This window comes from Vidua macroura, chromosome 6 (assembly GCF_024509145.1).
Source record: "Vidua macroura isolate BioBank_ID:100142 chromosome 6, ASM2450914v1, whole genome shotgun sequence".
Taxonomy (NCBI): Eukaryota; Metazoa; Chordata; class Aves; order Passeriformes; family Viduidae; genus Vidua; species Vidua macroura.
The window spans coordinates 16,194,900-16,216,914 of NC_071576.1; the positions used below are offsets into that span (position 1 = coordinate 16,194,900).

The 22,015-nt window shown below is 40.1% G+C and overlaps 1 protein-coding gene across 1 annotated transcript in view; it reads left to right on the forward strand.

The window, feature by feature from the left end:
* Positions 1–22,015, forward strand: part of FBLN5 (fibulin 5) — a 45,480-nt gene that overhangs the window by 18,189 nt on the left and 5,276 nt on the right. The window contains exons 5-9 of the mRNA XM_053979318.1: positions 13,905–14,027; positions 16,816–16,932; positions 17,867–17,986; positions 20,751–20,873; positions 21,431–21,557. Coding sequence (XP_053835293.1) covers positions 13,905–14,027; positions 16,816–16,932; positions 17,867–17,986; positions 20,751–20,873; positions 21,431–21,557 — 610 coding nt within the window. The remainder of the gene's footprint in view (positions 1–13,904; positions 14,028–16,815; positions 16,933–17,866; positions 17,987–20,750; positions 20,874–21,430; positions 21,558–22,015) is intronic.

The following is a 22,015-nucleotide window of genomic DNA, read 5'->3' on the forward strand; positions in this document are numbered from 1 at the left end:
AAGAGAACAGAGAGGTTTTTTTCAGGCCAGGCCACTTGAAAATGAACCATTTTGGCTTTGGAATGCTCAGTGTGAACATGTGTCTTTCTGAGCTTTCATGGATAATGTGATAGCTGGTGGGACTGCCTGTGACACTGGCCATGTGGCCAGTCCTGTCAGCTTGTATCACTAGTCAGGAATTTCTGAGTTCTGGTATAAGGAAGGTAGGCTTACCTTGGAGATCCTGGGACAAATGAGTGCAGGTCTGAATGTGTGAGTAGTGCAGTCTGGTTCTGTGTTTGTTCAGCATCCAATGAAATGGTTCACCGACCTCAACAGTTGCTACTAAATTAAGCAAAGCTTCACATTTTAATTATTTTCTCTTAACTACCTCCAGGGGAGAATTCAAGGTGCAGTCAATTTTTCTGTTGCCTTCATAGGCACCCAATTCTCCCAATCATTATGATTTCCTGGCATGAAAAAGACCTGGGCACACTGAAGATATGCAGCAAAGGACCGCTGTGGTGGTCAGAGGGTGGCGGCACACATCATACAAGGAGAGGTTGAGAGAACTGGATTTAACCTGCCTTAAGAACATAAGACTTATGAGGGAATTGTACTGCTTGCTGCCTTCCACTGTCTAATGTGAGTGTGTAGAGAATATGAAGCCAGATCCATCTCAGAGATGCATGTGGACAGGAATGGGCAAAAGTTGCAACATGGAAAATTCTTATTAGCTATCAGGAGAAATGTTATCACAGTGAAGGTGATCAAACACTGGAACAAAACTTTGTAGCTTTGTAGCTAAAGGTTGTACCCTTGGAGAATTTCAACTGAAAGGCCCTGAGCAGCCTGCTTGAATTGTCCCTGCTTTGAGTGGAGGCTGAGACCAGATGACTTACAGAAGCCAACTTCAACATGCCTTGTGCCATGGTTCTGAAACTGCAGTGACTGAAGTGCAGTAGCCTGCGTCTGATACTGGTTCAAGTCTTTAATATATTGAAGGCTGCAATAAAATTAAAGTGATATTCACTTTGTCACATGGATTATGAGTTTTAGCACCGATTTTAAAGTGCTGTAAGGTCTTTGAATGGAGTGAGGTGCTTTTATATTTGCTTTGGAGGTTCTGTAGAGCCGACCAGTTAAGTGTGACTCAAAACTCACATCACAACCCCAGGGTCTGCAGTGAGAATTAGAGGTCCTTTTTAAGAAGGGAGACCTTCAGGTCTCTGCCCATGGCAGCAACTCCTGCCAACTGCTCCAGAAGCTGTCATGGTTGACTAAAGAGAGTGTTATGCTTGGCACTAAGGGCACTGGGGACCTTATCAGGGGAGAAAATTGTTTTTCATATTTCATCTCAGTTTCAAGTCCATCCACGTGTCAGCATGTTTTATAACAATCTCAAAAGTGCCACAAAGCTAAGGTAATTCTTGTATAAATGTTAGGACCTTTTGGGCTCTTTTATAAGCAAAGAATGGGTAGTGGAATAAAGCCAGTGGAGAAGAAAAATCTCTGCAAATACTGGCTTCCAGACTCAGACAGCTGTGTCCTCATTACTCTTAATAGCAAAGAGCTATGAATGTTGGGCAACATTCCCCCCTGAGTGTATACATAGCAAGCCATCTATTTATTTATTTCAGTGGTGGTGATCATTGGAAAATGCCTATAAGCCCTGCTCAAATAACTGGCTTTAACTCAGATTTGGCATTCACTGCTTTATAATGCTTGAACCACATTTTCTTGCAATGTTCCAAAAATTGCCTCCAGCCAACTGAGTTGCAAACTGTCCTGGATAAATGAAAACTGTGTGGATATGGGAGGTTTACTTTGTTCCAATTAGTGTGTGATGTGGATGTCTACTGGCAGTTTTCCTGCTCTCCTTACTCTCAGTTCATGGCTCCCTGGAAAAAGAGGTGTTTCATCTCAGAGGGCTTTTTCACTCTCTCCCTCTCTGTCTCAGTAATCCCTTTCAGTTACCTGTAGGGCCTAAATTAATACAGAAAATTTCAAGATTTGGGGAATTCTGATATAGCAAGATCTCAATGGAGATGTGCTGAGCCTTTAGAGGCAGAAAGTTGTGTTTTGTTTAACCCCAAAAACTGCCAGTTTTGAGCAGGACCATGACCAGGTTCTAGATTGTTGCAAAACTCCCAAGCAGGACAAGAGGTGAGGCTGAAACTGCATCAAAGAAAATTTCTAATAAAAGTTATCTAACATTTGCAGGAGTCCTGTCCCCCACCTGTCAATCAATAAATCAATTGAGATAAGGGCAAATCTTGTTCCTCTGTATTGATCCTGGCATAAAACAGAAGTCTTGATCTGAATAGTCTAGACTGAATTTTCTCTTCATGAAACTGAAGATTCATTTCACTGAAAATCTGAGAAAAAAATCCTGCATTTCTGGTAATTGTTTCTACTTCACTGTAGGAACTTCCAGACACACATTCTGCAAGCCAGGCTCTTTTTCCTGGTTTAATGGCTATGTCAAGGGAGTAAGGTGTTAGCCTGTTGGAGAAAGTCAAAGTGCCCATTATATGTGTGTTTGACTCACGCAGTTCCAAGTGACATGAGGCAATCTACAGCCATGCCACCTCCAGCTGGTGCCTCCTTGCATCAGCTCAAGCCAAGCGGTTTTGAATCCAGTCCTTTACTGAATGAGATGCTGGTGATTATTGCTGAAGCTTTTGTGAGAGATCACTTACTGACAAATCCCATACAAGGGATCTCTATCATGATATCCCATGACAGAGATCCCTTGTTGTCTTCTTTTCATATATAATGAAGATTTCAAGTTATCCTGTCAGAGTGACTACAGCATTCATACTGAATTTTCTCTATGGGTATGTATATATTTCTCACTTAGAATCTCACTTGTTTTTTCAGTTCTTTGCACAACACACTTGACATCGCACATCTAAAGTGGCTGCATTTTAGTGGAAGAAGCAGTCCTTCCAATAAAAGTTTCTGTTAAAAACCTGCAGGTGGATATTTGTATCCCATTGTTTTCACTGTGGCTTTAATTTCTGGATCCATTTTGATCAGTTTCTTCTGCTATATTAAAAGTCAGATTGTTCTCTTCTTTACTAGTTATTGTAGTTTATTCACAGTCCCAGACCTCTCTAGATTGCCAAAACACTTGGAAAAGGAGCTCTTAATGACTCAGTTAAAATGTACGGTCAAGAAGTTCACTTATTAGAGGAAATGTAAACTGACCACCAATTGGCTAAACCAGCTGGCTGGACTATTTGTGCTCGAGATTTCTCAAAGCTCCCCAGGGAACAAAAGTGGGAATAGCAGTTCTCTGAGTTCTCACATGTTCTGTACCCTAACAGAAAAGTCTTTGAAAAATTTTGTTGGAGGAGAAGCCAATAGCATTTGACCGACATGTTTAAAAGCTTTATAAATAATGCTTTAAACACCTATATTTTTGATATATTCTTTCTTTCAGGGTCTTTTTAAATGAAGCCATAGTAATGCAGAGAAAATATACAACTCAACCATAGAAAACTCACTTCTTCGCTATTAATAGTTCCACTCCTCTTCTGTAAAATTTTATAAGCCTTCTCTAGAGATTCTTGCCTGAGATATTTCATATCATGCAGCAAACTGATCATTGTAAGGATCTTTTTTCTTATTTCTGAGCATGCATTTCCTGGCTCTGACTGCACAATTTTTGTTTCCATTGCAATAGAAAGTGCTACTTAGATAACCTCCTAGCAGCTGGGAGTATTCTCAATAAAAGCTCACTGGCTCCTCTTACTACTCTACCAGCAGATCACATGTGGTTATACAAAATAGGTAATTTTGAGAAACCACAATAACACTTCATTTATTCAGCTGAAAAATATATTTTCTGATGATGACGATAAAACCATGTTGAGCAAAAACTTCTTTGTACCTTCTAATTCAGCAGGTTCAGTGTCATCAGTGGAATGGCAATGTGTCTACCACACTTCTTCAGGGCACTTGGGTCACTTTTGTTCTGCTAGACTGCAGCTATTTGACATAGAATAAGTGCAGCAGAGAAATAGCTGAGATTCCCAAATCACATGCACTGATCATGCATGTGCAGAACCTGCAGCAGGAAATAATGAATCAAGAGAATACAGTTCTGTTCCAGCCCATGGAGTTTCCATCTTTAAGCAAAGCCCTTGGTTGAAATCAGTAGCTTGTCTTATTTTTGATCCCAGAGTCAGCATACTGACTGTGCATTTGTACAATAGCTCTCATGGGACACCAGGAATAGTCCACACAAGTGGCTGTGATCTTGTACCAACAGAGAGCCCTGGGAATTGGTGGCAGTGAGATCTGTGGTCATGCAGGTGATGCCAAGTGTATGAACCATGCACAAGTCTGTTCTGAGCAGAGAGGGGAGAGGCTGCTGGCCCTTTAGTCCCCTTGCTATGCACTTCTTTGCATGGCTGTCCTGTAAATCTCAGCTACAAAAGCAGGACTAGAACTGTGTTCAAAGAGCAAAGTCCTTCACAGTTTAGCTGTTGTTTATCATCTTTGAGTAATGTGAAAAGTGTGCTCGCTAAGGAAAGGCTCAGATAGCTGGCAGGAGACCTAGAACCTGTGACACATGTTGAGCAATTTTCATACCAGGCAGAGGGAGCAGAATTACAGATTCATGCCTCACACTTACTTAGCATCCATTTCCAGACTGACCCTCTGTGTGAAAAAAAACACTTTAATCATTGTTTAGTCATCAGCCAATAACCTAATGCATATGGGATGCAGATAGAAAATTAATTCAGCAATCAATGGCCAGCCCTCAGACAGTGAAATATGCAATTAAACAGGTGTTTAGGGAGTTGATCTTGGATTGTGTCCAAGCTCAGCAGGGTCAGTTGTCCTTGGAAAAAACACTGACCCCACACAGCAGCAGTTTGAATTTGGCTTCAGTCTGCACTTTAGGAATGTGGCATTGTTATTTCTTCCCTTTTCTTATCAAATGTAATTATCTTGAGAAAAAAAAAAAAAGTTTTGAGAAAACATGTGATTTCACTGAGTAAAAATCTACTACTGAGGAAATTATTTTTCAGTGTCCAAATAAGGAGTGGGGGAGAAGTTTGGAGAAAGTGCTCTGTTCCAAGTAATCTTGGACCTGATACCCATGTTACTGAGCTCGGATGTTTAGTCCTGGCCTGCAATTATGCCTATAAAAAACAGACATCCAGTCTTTGTATTATTTTAAAATGGAGCCCTGAGGGTTATAAATGACTGAATGAGCTTTAGTGTTTGAGCAGACAGAGATTCTGGAACGAGCTGTCAGCTTTGAGCCTCTCTTCCAGATCATTGCATCTTAAGAGCCAGGTTAGCTCCTGGGGCTGTGACAGTAAAACAGTGGGACTAAAAGACAGACAGAATAAAATAAAGACATAGGGCCCCCAAATCACCCACACCTCCTTGTAAAAGGGGGAAGAAGATTTTCCATGGTAAACGTTTTCCAGTCTGCAAGACCTGTGCTCTCACAACTGTCAAATTAATCTCCAGTATTAGTGTGTTGAACCCCATGGTGCTAGTGGCTCTCAAATAATCATGATGGCAAAAGCATGCCCACTTTTGTCAATGGCTGAGCAAAAGAAGGAAACACAGCCTTAGCTACTACTGTGACCCACAGAAATTTGTAGCATGATTATCAGAATTCATTACTTAAGAAAGGAAGTCATGCATACTAAATATGTTCCAAAGAGAACAAAATGTAACAGTCCATCTGCGAAACAGCACACATTGCCAAAAGCATATTGTCTTGGAAATTTGCTGTCCACGTTGGCTTCCCCCTTCATCACAGAGTCCAAGCAAAGTTTCACTTCTAATAGTCATGGTCTCCAAGAGCGTGGTTCTAGCTCAGAGATGATAAGCCCACATTCTTCCATGACAGCTCTCTGCTAGTGCTGTTATTCCATTGTCAGCCAGCTGGGAAAGGAGCTGCCATGGGGGAGTGGGATGGTCACAGTGCCATGAGCACAGACCACGCCTGTGGAGGGATGAGCACAGCCACAGATCCCACCACTCAACTCCAGTGGATGCACTGAAGGACAATAGTCTCCCTTGTTCCTGTTGGGCAGGTGCAAATCATCTCCTTGGGATGGGACTCCCTTGGTAAACTTTCCACTCTGTCATGTGGCATTTAACACATGCCCATAAGTATTAGGATTATTTTTTATCCTTTAAAAATAGCTTTCTGTCAAGAAAATATTTTCCTACCTGAAGGGCTCTGAAAAGTCTCTAACTGATGAGTTGATCTTAAGGACTTTGTTTCCTTCTGTTTTCTCTAGTGCATGAAGTCCTGTTCATGCACAATCCTCTTTTTTCCTGAGCAGAAGAAAGGCAGTGTCTTTGCTTACCAAGTTTTTGAACCACACCTTCCAGAGGGCAGGTGCTCCCAGTTCCTAAACACCTCTGCTCCTTCTCCTGTGTCTGCTGGCTTCTTTCCCTGGCGTAAAGTTACTTAGATTGCTGAAAAATCTACTACTTCTTGCATGACCACATCCTCTAACCTGCAGTTTAGTCCTCTTGAGGCTCTTTGATTCTATGAATTGTCTGTGGTAATAACTTGGATTCTTCCTCTTTTACTTAGTTCATTTTTCATAAAGAAGCAATCTGTGTGTACTGAAAGGAAGGTGGTTGGCATGCCCAACATATTTAGGCTGATGACTTAACATCTTCTAGCACAAAAAAAAAAAAGTTATTAACATTTTCTATGTTTTCCACATATTTCTGAAGTTACTAAAAGCATTAGAGGTACAATTTCTCTCATTAAAAATCAGTTTTATTGATTAAAGTACAAATAAAAAATAAAAAAATGCATATGCATACATTTAAATATTTGCAATGGAAAGATAATTTGGAAGAACTGTTCAAATTCCTATCCCCATTTTCAGTAATTTCACTGGCCCAGTTAGATTTCCTAATGGCCTAGGAAATGTAAAATGAAGTAAGGCACACAGAAAATCTCAGGTATGATGGTTATGGATATAGACAAAAGTAACTAAACATTGAAAGGTATTAAATTATTCAGTGAGTACTTTAAGACACCGCTTTGACCACATAATCTGTATTTTTTTGTTACCCAGGACACAGAATCTTACCCTTCAAATGGTGTTTTGAAGACACAGTTTTTCACTACAACTAGTCTGAAAGAATAAATACTGTTGAGGTGTAAGACCCTAAATTACAGGAACAATCTTTAATATGCTAGTTTTTTCATATGTAATTTCACAGCAATACTCACAGTCCTATCTGAAAGGGTAAAAAAAGGTGTGAAAGCCAGATAATTATTTCAATTTGCCACTGACTACATCAATAATTCTCTTTCTGCTTCAGTAACTACTGGAAACTTTGAGGTTCCATCCACCATCTAACATATGTTTTATTATGTTTTTCAGATGCTTAATCAGAAGCACTAAAGCATGTGTCTTGTTTTTATTTTGAATTTGTCTTCTAAACACTGAATTATATCTCATTGTCTTTTGCTTTAGCTTTAGTGACCATCCCCAGATAAGAACATAGTTTCCATGAAGATGCTTACAGATCACAGGCAAATATACCTTGAACCTTTTCTTAAATAGATTACTAAATGGAGCATTATCTTGCTCTAAGATAAATTTTTGTGGCTTGGAATAACTCTTTGGAATCTCTTGGTATCTCTTTGCAATATAATTTTTTGAAGTGTTGATACCAAAAATACATTTCAGTAATTATTGTACTAATGCAATGTACAGTGGTAAGAACAATTTCCTGTGTCTACTCAGTGTTCTCATGGTAATGCTTGTCTTTTCAGCAACATGATGTCAGGAAAAGTTCATGTTCAAGTGATTATCTGTAACAACCTCAGAGGGGTTTTTTTGACCTATATTTTTTACTCTTGATATATGACCTTGCATTTGTCTGTCTTGAAAAGCACTTTCAAATGTGCCCACCATACCTAGTGAAATACTTTCATATAAGACTTCATTTCACATTTTAGTTCTTTACTGCACCAGCACCAGTGATCCTCTGCATTTTATCACATTTTATTTTATGATAAAATGTGATAAACCAGATCCTCAGAATTCTACATTTATGATTCTCTCCTGAGATTATTGAACTCCTAGTCTTAGTATCTTTGGTTTGAAAAGTACTGAATATATCTGGTCTTAATTCAAAGGGTTAGAGTGTTGGTTTTCTTTTTATGTTGTGTTTTCTTGCAGTATTATTAATACAAATAAGAGTGATCTCAGTCCTGCATTCTTGGTGAACATGAGTCAGTGAGAACATAAACATGAACATGAATTAGTGAGATGCAGTGTTGTGCTGCAGTTTCACATCTAGGTTTCCTTTCTATATTAATATGTTGCCTCATTTTTTTGTGTATGGATGGCTTTTTAATTATTTCTTTTTTTTTTTTAATTTAAGAGCCCTGAATTAAAAATTTCATTCATTGTTCTATGATAAATTCTAAAGAATCCACTAATATATATTATTATTAGCTTTTACAGATAATAAAACACGAAGCCAGTAATTTGCATGCTAAACACCATTAGTTCTCATATTTATTTTGACATTGTAAATGATATCTATCCAGTCACCAGGCATCCTGCCATCCATTAAAAATACAATCTGTACCAATAAAAACAAAGCATCAGCACATCACATCCTACAAAAGGCAGGCAGCCAGCCAGAAATTTAAAAAAAACTTTCTCCACCCTTGCAATCCCCAAATGAAATCCCATTACCCCAGCCACCTCACCTCTTGTCAAAATGTCAAGTAAAGGCAACATCACACCCCAGAGCTGCTAAACCAAATCACGACAGCCATAATTTTTTAAGGCAAACACACTGATCTAAGAGAGATGGATGTGGTTAATTTTGGAGTGTTCAGGCTTCGGCTCTTGCAGCACGTTTCCTTACAAATGGATATGGAGATGCCATCTACCTATTCTCTCCTTCTGTCAGTAACCCAGAGATCTTTAAATCTCATGGCTTGGAGCCATGAGGCTCTGTTCATTGTAGGTGGCATTTCTTAGGAGGCAGAGAGCAGTGGTCTGGAAGGGCCATGTGGTTGCTCTCAGTGTTCATCTGGGAAGTAACAAAGTAAATCGTTCCCACTTTGAGTCAGATTGTAATTTATCTGGAGTTCTGCCCGAACTTCTGCCTTTGGAATTAGCTGTGGGAGCAGTAATGTGAATACAGCAACTGGAAAGACGGATAAGAGAAGTGAATACAACAACTGGAAGGATGGGTGAGAGAATATAGATGACCACTAATTTAATAGCACACAGCAGGATTCTCAAGTGCTGAAACAACCAGAACCAGCTTTGGCCAAGCATTCCTTGGCAAGAGAAGTTTTGAGCAGTGATCCATCTATCCTGCTTTGGTTCTCTAGTGTGCTTACAAAGTGCTGAACAACTGCTCTCTCAAAGGAGTCACCCAGAGTGACTAGTCATTTGGGAAAATCTGAATTTGTTCAAAATTATTAGGTATGACAACTTTTAACATCCTCACTTTTTTCATATGTAATTTCACAGCAACACTCACAGCAACATTTCACAGCAACACTCACCCTCACTCTGTCAGGGTAAGAAGAGGTGTGGAAGCCAGATAATGCTTTTAATTTGCCACAGACTACATCAGTAATTCTCTTCCTGCTTCAGTAACTACTGGAATCTTTGAGGTTCCATGCAACATTAGGGTAGAACAGCAACATTCTGAGTACCATAGAATTTAGCAGAAAGAAACTTTGATGCTTCTGAGGTCCTCTAGTAGAACATAATGCTTTCAGAATGATGGTTAATCTTTTATTTTAGATCTCACTAGCCAATGTAGAGTCTGCATAAAATTTCTGAAAAAGTGATATCTTGAAATGTTCATATAAGAGGGGCAGGCTGGACATGAGAGATTACAAGACAGAAAGGTCTGTCACCTGCTCCTGTTTCTGTTTTGTTAAATGGTCACAGGGCTGTCCTTTAATTCCTTAATCTTGAATTTCCTCGTTAAAATCCAGGTGCACTGAAATTTATCACCAAGTGGGATACTGCAGGGTTTAGTAGACCAGTTTGATTTGCATTAGAATTGGAAGGCATCAAATAAAAATAGACTCACTGTGAACAGGTTTTGTACATAAGAGGGCAAGCCCTGTCCTGAAGAGTTTTAGGTGCTAAACAGTGAAGGAGACTGGACTACGGCAGAGATAATGGATTTTTATGGATTTTGTAATCCCTGCTTTTCAAATAGGAAGCAGAGTGATGGAAGATAAAAAGCAAGGAAGAGTTCCCAAAAGATAAATTCTCAGCCCATGAGCTACAGTGTGGTCAGTGTATCTGTGCTGGCTCCTTGTCCTGCACAGTAACCACCAAGTACTTTATCTTCACTGAGGACAGATCTAATTTGTATTTCCTTCTCAGTCCACCTCACGGCAATTCTTCTTTGTTGCCACATACTGAGTCATCTAGCCAAAATCACGAGGTATCTCTTAACAGTAGCTATTATTAAAGACTAGATTTGGATGCAGGTAATATTTTCTAGGGATCTTGGTGTTGGTATAATGAAAACCATCCTTGGATTATCAGTGATGGGTGACGGCATCTGATGCTTTCATGGCACTGAAGCTGAGATCATCCAATATCACAATTTGTTAACATCTTGAATGAAGGGCAGTGGGGTTTCTAGGGTTTCTTGCTAGCATGCTCTCCTTTAATAACTCTTCTGCTCTCAGCTGATTAGACTTTACTTTGGGTAGACTTTGCTTTGGCTCAGATGACAACTCATTGCAGTATTTCTGTCCATGGTGAAGATTGACATAAGTTGTGCTGTGTCAGACACACTCTTCCAAACTTCGGGAAAATGCACCTCAGGGATTTCTTAGCCACATGTGCTATCCTTGCATTGAGTAGGTCTTACAGTTTTTTATTCTCCGAATTTGTCTTATCTGATTTGAATCTACAAAACTATTGAAAATCTATTATCATGTGCAATTAGCATCACAGTTTTGCTCAAGTATTGTGTACGACCCATCACGGAGGCAGAGGTAGCACAAATGGGCTTTGAAGCCCCAGAGCATGAAGACACCTAAGATTTATGCTTGAATGGGACAGAAATAAGCTGTGCAACCAGACAAAGAAATTATTCACACCTTATTGACGAATTGTATTGTTCCACTTGCAACCTCTTGCAATTTTCCATTCAAACAAAAATGCCCTGGAAGTGTTTTGATATAACTTCTATGTCTATCCATTTTAGGCAATCTCTTGAAGTTCTATGGCTAGTTTTCTCACTAGTGGAAATAATCTGGGATTGTTTGGGACTTTTTTTCCCCCAGCCAAATGTCTTTGACTTTACCAACCACATCTGCTCTTACTGTATACTGAACTGAGCAAATGGGCTGGGCAAGACACCCTATGTCTCCCAGGTCTGATATCCTTCAAGAAGATGCCTAATGTCTGGCCAATTGTTGCACCAATAGTTTTTTCAGTGCACAAATATGTGCTCCCACTTAGTGAACCCATATAATATGGATAATCCAGGGCAGACAGCCTGGGATTACACTACCTGTTTCAACTGTGAAGGCTGCTTGCCAAAAAAACGTTATTTGATTGTATTATTGTATTGGCTGTGTCAGTAGGAGTTTAATGGCACCTCATGGTAAGGGGCAATCTTAGAGAATGCCAGACATGAAATACAGAACTGGGTGTGCACGCTCAGGCCCAACGAAAAAGATTTGCTGCTACCAGTAAAGCTGTTTACACCTGTTGGTTGCATAAAACTTCTTAAGTGAAGTCACTAAAGCACTGTTCAGCGCAACATGTCAGGAGTCAAGGTGTTCTGCATAGACAACTTCAGGATCATCAGGTTTTCTGGCAGAAACTCCACAGGAGGCCTCCATTGTAAAAAATGTTGCATTCAAATGGAAATATGCTTCCAAATACCAACACAAAAGGTGAAGACTGGGACTAAGCAAATAAATCTGCTTGTTATAAAGCAAATGGAAGAGGATCGGTGTCTTACTTCTCTGGAGTGGAGCTCAAGCAACAGCTACAAGGATGACTTGGGAACAAAACCAATCCCATAGCCACCTGTTGCTTTATGTGAAAGACATTGTACCCCTGCAAGAAAATGCCCCACAGAAGAGTGGAGGATCTGTTGTCTTCAAACTGTCTTGCTACCATATGTGGTGAGACCATGACCCTCATTTTGTTTTCACTTTGCTTCACCTATTAAAATGACTGGAAGAAGGGAACATGGAAAATGAAAATCTCCTTTTTAAGCTTAGCACAGACTAGAAAAAGTAGAATTGGCCACATCCCAAGGTACCACTCCTAAAACAATAAGCAAGCATAGAAAGCTTTTTCATTTAGAAAACATTAATGTCATTGTTATTAAATTTATGGTTAGATAAAATCTCTGTTCAGATACTACCAATTATGTTTGATATGCTATGAAGGGAGGATCCAAAATTTTTAGCTCAATCGCAGAAGCAATAGCTGAACTGAACAACATATTTATGGACCTATATAGTCTAGACTTGTTATCTTACCCTTTTCCCACTTCCCCCACCATTTTGCCAATCTTCATCTGGCCAACAAATACATGGGAACCGATTTCTGACAGAGTTAATTACCTCTAATTGTGCCCCTCTTGTTATCTTACCAGCTTTGACTCACCATAAATTGCTCCGGTAGAGATGTTGTCAAGATAAGAACTCTAGACTCCCTCCATATGTATACTATGTATGTATTTATTTATATATCTGAACATGTTAGATATGCTGCTGTGGTAGACTGGATCCGTTATTTCAGGCTGTGCTTGCTGCCTTGGGGGCAGATACAGAGATGAATTCCTGCCCTCTGCTGCCTGCTCCAGCCCAGGGCATCGGTGAGACACTTTCAGTCATGACCTAACCAAGTGTGGGTTAATAAGAATCAGGGGAGGATCAAGGGAGTAGCATTGCTAGGATGACATAGTGCTTCAGCAAAGGCCAGTGCACAGTATGCTGGAATGAAAAATAGTTTAGGTATCAATAAATAAAACACAGAAATTTATGTTGGCTGGAAAAATGACACAATTTATCTTTTGGCATTTCCATTTCTGACATCTAGAGGCAAACCTGACGCCTGAAACATTAGGAAAGATATTGAGCAAGGCGTGATTCAAAATGAAATTCTGACTCTGAAAGGCATTTTTAATCAGTTAAGTTCCAGGGTCCTGGCTTATATAAAAGTAAGAATGCTATTCACCTCCTTTGCAAAAAAAAAAAAAAAAAAAAAAAAAAAAAAAAAAAAAGCCCACAACAAGAACACCCTAAGGGGTTGCAATAAAAATCCAAATACATTAAACCAAATAAAGATGGGGGGGGCGGTGTGGTGGAAATGAAAAGAAAATAGTATTATTGTCAGGAAATTGATTCCAGGGAAGTATACATTTTTTGGTCAGGTAAAGGCTGATTTTTGGTTGAACTTTCTGTCTGAAAAATTACTGTGAGATGGTCTGCACTGGTGGGGGTATGAAGTTTTTTTTTTTTATCTCTCTGAGTTGTGTTTGTACATCTCTTGAACTCCCCTTCATCTCTTACTTTTCAATGGGGTTGCACAAGCCTTTCAGCAGCCTCTCCCTAGGACTGAGCGCTGCCCTATAGAATGGAAATCCCAGCTCAGTGACAGAGCAAATGTGGAAATCACAAAAAGTTTGAGATAGTGAGAAACTTGCCTTGAGGAGAAAACTGAAACACTGGGTCACCTGCAAAACTGAGAGATTTGATATGCATCCTCAGTTCTCACTGCCCTCAGACATTTACTATTGTGAATTTTCCTCCAGGTTATGGTCATTCTCCCTACTCCTCCAAACTCTAACTCCTTGCACAGAGGCAGTGTACACACTGTACAGTACAAAAGAATCTTTTGTTGCTGTTATTTCTAACATTTTCCTTCTGTATTTCTGTGTTGCAGATGTGGATGAATGTGCTTCAGATTCTCACCAGTGTAACCCCACCCAGATCTGCATAAATACTGAAGGGGGCTATACCTGTTCATGCACTGAAGGCTACTGGCTGTTAGAAGGCCAGTGTTTAGGTAAAATCTTCAATTGCTACAGTATCTGAGTATTTGTGTATGTGTCCCTGTGGCTCCCTGAATTAATGTCACTAAGCACTTTTGCCAAGTACACGGTTAAACCTTCAGCTATGTGGAAACTGTCTTTTGTCTCTGTAAGTGCCAATGAGGTGTTTGGCAGAGAGACTCCCTCACGGAACAAAACTGTAGATGTAAATGCCATATGACTAGCATCATAATAGTGTCATAACTGGGCTTTTCATATTCCCAGTCTGAAGGATTCCCTTTCATGTAAGATCAATTGCAAGGATGTGTGCAAAAAGATTTTTGCCCAAACAGACTTGTGCTTTCCTTACTGTGAGAGTATGGACCTGAAGGGATCCATATTTGATACCAAGAAATGGGAATGACAGTAAATCCTAAGTCAACCAATTCTTTTGTTTGGGGATGAAAAAAAATTACCTCTGAAGTGGGTGCCATTTCACAATCTTCCATTCAAGTTTTATTTGAATTTTATTATTTTCCTTGCAGCAATGTCCTATTCATCCTTTTAGCTCAGTCTTGTTGAAAAAATATCACTCAACAAACAGCGCAGGAAAACAAACCTTCCATTTCTCCTCTCCTCCAGCTCTTTCCCCTCACTTGACATGCTCATGGGATGATAATGTAGATGTTCATTTTAGGTATACAGGTAGGAGCTAGGAATCAGCATACAACTTTATTAAAAGAAAATTTACCCATTATTAGTTTTTTCCCTGCAGCGCAGGCTGTTTGGTGCCAGCTATGCAGAGTTGGACCATCTTGCTACACCTCCACTGGAAGGAGAATGGGCTTTCCCTGCCCATTCGTCCCTGGACCATGTCCAGTTACTTTCCAGCTTTCTCCTCCCAAGTACCAATTCCGTGAATTCATGGCTGCTTTCCTAACTACTGCTGACAGCTGCTGTGTAATTCACCTGGCAGGCACCAGGCTGAGCCCTGTCCAAGCTGGGGTCTGTGCAGCCACAGCCACTTCAGGGAGTCACTGTCTTGTAGTTCCCCTGGGACAAGAAGCCTCCAAGGCCCCTGCTCCTTAATCTATGATAAATCAACTTCTCAAAGTTTGTGCTGGGGAATGTACAGGCATATGTGATAGGGTGGTGATGAGGGAGGGAAGGAAGGCAGATCCTGCTCTGCATCACCCGTTCTGTTACCCATTTACTTCTCCCAGTTACAGACCAAGTGAAAGGGTTGTGTGCAGCATTCAGGATTTGAACACAAATGTAAAAGACTCTTCTTCTTGATGGTAATAGCAGAGAACTGAAATGGCTGCATTGATGAATTGATTTGAGTACCCGCTTATGCTATCTAAAATAGGGAATATCATCAGAGTATTGCCCTATTTAAGTAATCATGGGTGGATTACTGCAAGGCAATGTGAAAAAAGAAAAGCAAATTGTGTTTAGAATTGCTATATTTTCCCCTAAATTTCAAAGAAGTCTCAGTTTTCCATGCTTTATCCTGGCTTTGGAGAAGTGATTTTTGCTGCCATAAAACAGTAAAGCAATACTTTCTGTAATCAGAGGGCCAGGTTGGGGTTTAGATAAAGATTTTTTCGGTGCACTGTTAGTAGTGCAGTGGAATTCAGTGGAATTACCAATTACTGTTAGTAAATCACCATTACAAAAACCTACACGTCTATCTGTTGCAATTATCCTGTAACGTTTACACAGAGAAGCCAGTGCAGCAGTATCCACATGACCCACCCACAAGAGAAGCAGAAGTCCTTATCCTCAAAATGTAACACTCTTGAGATAACAGTCCTGCAAAAGACAAAGCATGTACTTAATGTAATGCATTGTGTCAGTGAATGAGGTATTCATTTACCTAAAACCTGAGTTATTTTTGCAGGATTTGGTGAAGCCTGCTGCTGGTGTACACATCACCACCAGCCTGGCCTTTAGATTTTCTTGCTGACTGCATATAATATACTGGGTTTTCTATTGCATAAATTTAGCTTCAAAGCTTTAACACAGCCATTTAAAAAAAATCTCCATAAATCAAAAGCCAGTTGATAACAAAGGAAATGTTAAGGCTTTGAAAGAACAGCTATTTCAGGTGTTTCATTTTAGTTTTTAGTTCTGAGGCAAAAATCTTTTAGCACTTACCATCTTATATGTCTTAGAGCATTTTCTTGTGCTCATAGCACTCAGTTGCATGCATTGCCAATGCTGCAATTCAGCCCAAACTGCTATTTTGGCATTATATTAACTGTTTATACAGTTTGTAATTTGTCAGTTAAAAATACTTACAAAAAGAATGTGACTATTTGGAAAAATATCTTTCAAAAATATCCTCACTCAAAAAAGAAGCCTGTAGTAACAAACACTGCTGTTCCAGTGAGCAGCTTTGGTATATGTGGAGGCAAAGAAGGTTTTTATTTTGATTCTGCCAAAATTTCACTGCAATGTTGGCTGTGGTTGTGCTGGCAGCCTGTGCCAGCTGTCAGGTATCCTTTGAGGGAGCTGCTTAAAGGAACAAACCAGGCTGCCTGATTTAAACTGAAGGTTACAGCAATGCCAATCAATTAATCAGACACATTGGTAGATGCCAGATGTGGATAAAACCACATTACCACATTCTACTGGGGAGAGGTATATTGTAAATCTAACTCCATGTCTGAATGCCTGGAAGTTTGGCTGTGACAGGCATGACCAGTGTGCTGGGATATTTCTGTCTGGGTTATCAGTACTGTTGGCTCAGTGTGCTTGCTGCTTTGTATCTCATGAGAAAATGCAGACCACTCCACTTTCCATCCTTCCCACCCACAGACATAGACGAATGTCGCTACGGCTACTGCCAGCAGCTGTGTGCCAACGTGCCCGGCTCCTACTCCTGCACATGCAACCCAGGCTTCACCCTCAACGACGACGGGAGATCGTGCCAAGGTATGAGTATGGTAAACCATGGCTGAAATCTTTGGTCCCCCCTCAGCCACACCCTTAAATCTTGCTTGGTTTTTAGAACACAAGTAACCTTCCCAGCATTGCTTTTGAAAATGTTCACAGGTTTGTCAGACAGATATTTCTGTAGTTTCACAGTACCTCAAAGGGGTTCAGGTGCAACATGACTGGTGTATCAGGAGAAATATGCACAGAGGCCCAAACCTCAAGTCACTCAATTCAGTGGAATTACCAAGTGTTCCGGCACTGAATTTATTATTAAAATCTGAGGTTATGTGACCCAACTGAGACAGGTTAACTTTTGTCAGATCAGTAAATCGGAGTCTCCAAAGATCTAGACTGGAGTCCTAAGCATTACACCACCTTTTGCTGTGATACGCTACCTCAAAGTCAACACAACCTCTCCACAGTCTCCCTAGCAAAGAAGAGAGCATCTTCCCACATGCTGCAGGAGACGGTCTGTGCTCAAGATGCCCAGAAGCTGTTCATGTCCTACAAGGAAAAAATATTGCTTTTGTTTTACCCTAAGGTTTCCATAAGGGCCTCTCATCATTGAATTATCTTTCTCAGGAAAATCCTGATGCATTTTTTCTCAGATCTGTTATGATAATATTGGTTCAATGGTTTTCAAATTGCAAGATAAGGACAGAAACATTTGTAATAAAAATTTAATCCCCATCTTCCATGTTATTTTTTTTACTGAAGTCATTCCCAAAATGCTTCACTTCCACACATGTTGTGTTTCCAACATGCTATTTCCAGGCATCAACCTGAATCCAAATAAACACTGACTTGGTTATATTTTTTCACAACAAATCATTCTGCCTGTACAGCTAATCTCTTTGAAATGCTCTGCAGAAAAAATGAAAATGGAGTTTGGGGAGCAGTCACTGATGAATTTGGCATTGGTTTCCCATAGATGTGAATGAATGTACCAGTGAAAACCCTTGCACTCAGACCTGTGTCAACACCTATGGCTCTTTTCTCTGCCGCTGTGAACCTGGCTATGAACTGGAAGCTGATGGAGTTAACTGCAGTGGTAACTCTCTTATTTACTGTTTTGCTTTCTTTAATTCTATGACATTTACTTTTTCAAAGGCATTGTTTTTACAAACTTTTTAAAAAGTTTTTTGCCTTGGTCCATGGTAGCATTAGGATAGCTGCAACTCATATGATCTTCTTTCCAGCTAAAGCACTCAGCAAATACCCAGGAAAGCTCTGTGGAGGAGGGCCACAAATGGTTTTAAAGAAATAAGCTAAATATTCAAAAGCTCCAAGGTAACAGCAAAACATAAGAAAGCACTTTGTAATGCTGAACAGGAAGCTTTATTAGAGCAAGTAGAGATAGTCTGAGGACATTCTTCCATGATTAAAGAAATAGTTTATATAAAGCACTTTTCCATTTGTCTGTTGAATGCATGCATTTCCCTTGCTCTTAATGACTGCTCACTTATGCCTGAAAATTTCCCCAGTTTCCCCTGTATGGCTCTGGTTTCACTTTAAAAACAATATATGATTTCTTAGTACAGTTATTGCTGACCTGTTCAGAACACAGCAGAATAAATTGTGCTTATGTTACTGTAATTTTTCCTCTTTGGTTTTTGTTTTTATTTTATTATTTTATTTTAATTGAAGGCAAAACTTATTTCTTTGCTTATTGTACCATCAGCCTGATAAAATTAGAAAATTCAGCCAATATTTCTTGGAAAGAAAAATGTACTGGAAAATATTTGAGTTTTAATTTACAGTAAACAGATGTAATATGCTATTCCTGAGACAAAAGACATGTGAGATGCAGTGTACATGATTAGTGTTTCCCAAGATATTTTTCCTGAAAATCTCCTTGTTATAAGGGGAAGAACAAATATTAAATATCTAAAGGGTCTTAAGAATTAAACACCTAACTTAGTGTTCTGCATCCTGATGGATTTTCTTCTTCTAAGTTAGACTCCTGAATGTTTTTTATGTGTTCACCTCCTGAGCTACCTGGGGGTCTGAACCAGATAAGTTCATTGCAATGCCCAATAAGGTAGTGCTTGAGCCTCATCCATGTCCAAGAGCTAAGCCAGCAAAAGGGTCTTTCCACCATCCAGATATAGACCAGAAAATCTTTTCCTGATAATCTTGTGCAAGAAATGTTTGACAAAGCAGGTTGAGTGTCTCTGGATGAGTTTCTTCCACTTCACAGCAATCACTAGACATCTGAGCCTCGCAAAGGGAATGCCTGGTTACAACACTAGTAAGAGACACCCAGGACTCAGATTTACTTCCACAGGAGTGGGGTTAGTCCATGGCCTAGCAGCCAACTTACCTTGAAGCTGGGAGGCATTCTTGCCCCAATTCAAGGAGAGAGGCAGAGATTTCAACCTGGCTTTCCCAACATCATCATTTTCTAATCACAGAGGTCTTCCAAGTGCATTAGATGTGCTCTGAAATTACAACCACCCTGTTGTCTGCACACAGTCAGCCAGGAGAATGCCAGGAGTGTTTAGGAACACTGTGGGCTCAACAGCAGGAATGTAGGACCCTCAGGGCTCTATGTCCCTCAGCACCTGACACCAGCCAAGCACCAGTTATACAAATCCAATATGCTGGAGGTCTGGGCTAGGATGCCAGAGGGTGGCTGATATCTCGGCCCCTTTATGGAGTCAGCCCTCAGTCCATGTAGTTCCAGGAAGGTGTTTGTTTCAGTGAACTCACTGGGGACAAACTCACACAGTAACGGGACTATGTAGGTGTAGAGTTCCTTTCATCTCTCTTTTGAGAAGCTGATTTCGCCCTAAAGCCACTTGGGTTTATTTGGACTTCAAATACTTTCCAATCCATCTGCACAAAACACCAGAAGTGGATAAATGGACCAAGCCCAATTTAGAAGAAAGGGAAATTCAGTCTGAAGAGTAAAAGTGATTTTCCTGGGAGAGTCAACATGTCAGAGCTGGGAATAAGAACTTGGGAGTTCCTGGCTGGGGTTCTGGCCTTTGTTTCTTTCTTCCCCTGAACGGGGAAATAAGGAAATGATTAGTGGCAGCCTCCCTCGGCCTAGTGCCTTTGCATGTGTTTTCCCCTCAGTCAGCCATGCCTCCATGTGCACCTCTGCAGTCTGCCTTTCTCACTTGAGCACTGCTCTGCAGAACACAATGACTGGTCAATTCATGAGAGCAAGGGGGAAAGAGCACAGTTTCTGCTTTCAATCAGATATTTGACAGACTGCCTAGCTTCCTGGGTGTCTGGGAGAGGGCTGGACCTTCCACTGTGTCTGACCCAGGCTGGGATGTGCTCTTGTACTCTTGCTGGAATGACTTGGAAGTAACTGACTAGAGGCTAAGGAACATGAAACAAACAGGGCTGGCTGCAGGAGTTCTGCTGGAACCCATGCAGCCCTGGGAATGTGAAGCTTGCTCTCCAAAAGAAGGGAAAAAAATAAAATAAAATAAAACTACTGCCAAGTCTTTCCTTTTAAATTACAGTTGCAGCTTTGTTGTCAGAGTATCTCTATCTCTGACGAAAACAGAAATGAAAACATGGCCAACTGGTGACAGGTATTAGAAAAGAAAAATAAATAATTAAAAGCCATACATTGTGTTCAGCAGCAGCTTTAGTTCCCTTAGGAAAAAACAATGTTCAATGAAGAACTTATTCTATAGCATTTTGTCAGGTTACTGCAGAGCTCTAGGGAGCTGGAGAGTGCCAGCCTCTAGCTGAGGTAATGAGCAGGTAGTCTGGGTGGCCACCTGCCTGCAGGACTGCTCTTCTGACAGTAAAGCCAAAGGCACTAAACTTCGGTTTTTGTGTTACTGCTGCAGACATGGACGAATGCAGCTTCTCAGAGTTCCTCTGCCAGCACGAATGTGTGAACGGGCCTGGTTCTTACTACTGTACCTGTCCTTCGGGCTATAACTTGCTTGACGACAGTAGAAGCTGCCAAGGTAACATTTCTGCACTGATTAAAACCCATGGGCACCAGAAAGTAGATCCCGTGTCTAGAAAGGTTTTCAAGAATTGAGATGCTTGTTCTTGGCTGTGCACAGTGAAATACTCGTAGGGGCCAATTATGCAATTGTAGCAAGAATCTCATCATGTGAATATTCCTGCTGAGGTGAATTGGTGTGTTGTTTTAAGTAAGACTTTATTGGCTAGGAAACAGCTACACAGGAAAGACCTCAAATGCTCTCCCCTCTGCTATACATCTCTACTTTTCCCATTCTCTAAGGTCGGAGAGTTTGAGCAGCCAATTCCTTTCCTTTTTTTTTTTTTTTTTTTTTTCTTTTTGCAGCATTTAGCATGTAGGAGCACTCTAATTAGCAGAAGTGAATGGAGTAAAAACTGATCTTAAAAGAGAGGACAGTTATAAAAAGGCCATCTCTCACAGTGCAAGAGTTTTATGAATTTTGGGGTAATTCTTTGAGATGGAAACCAGCTTGTAGGAGTGGTATCTTGTACATATTTCCCTGCTTTAGCCATTCTCTCATTCCTTGTGTTTTAGATATCAATGAATGTGAAATCAGAAACTTCACCTGCACTTCACAGCAAACATGTTTCAATATCCCAGGAGAATATAAATGTTTAGACCCAGTACGATGTGAGGAGCCTTATCTCCAGATTAATGAGAAGTGAGTAACATACCCACAGCCACAAAAGCAAATTCTATCTGTGAAAGTTGTATCTAAGGTAAACCAAAGAAGCTGCAATTTTACACTACATCCATGAAGTCTGTCTAAAGAGCTATACATACATTCTATTGCTAAATTTACCACTGATAAGCTTTATAAAAATAATAAATTGCAATTCCTTACCAGGTTACCAGGTGTGATGTGATATGATATGATTGATATGATATGATTGATATGATATATCATACTCAGATGTATGTGAAGCTAGACTGGAAAAACAGCTCTCAGTTAGTTGAGAAAACAGAAAGGCTTGTGATTTAATAAGAGACATTTACTTACATAACTAACTGACTTCATATATGCTTAAATGCAGCCTGTTTATTAGTAGGAATATTTCCTGCAAACCATAACTAGTTTAGCCTAGCAAGTACTTTAAAATATTAGATGATAGTTAGAGC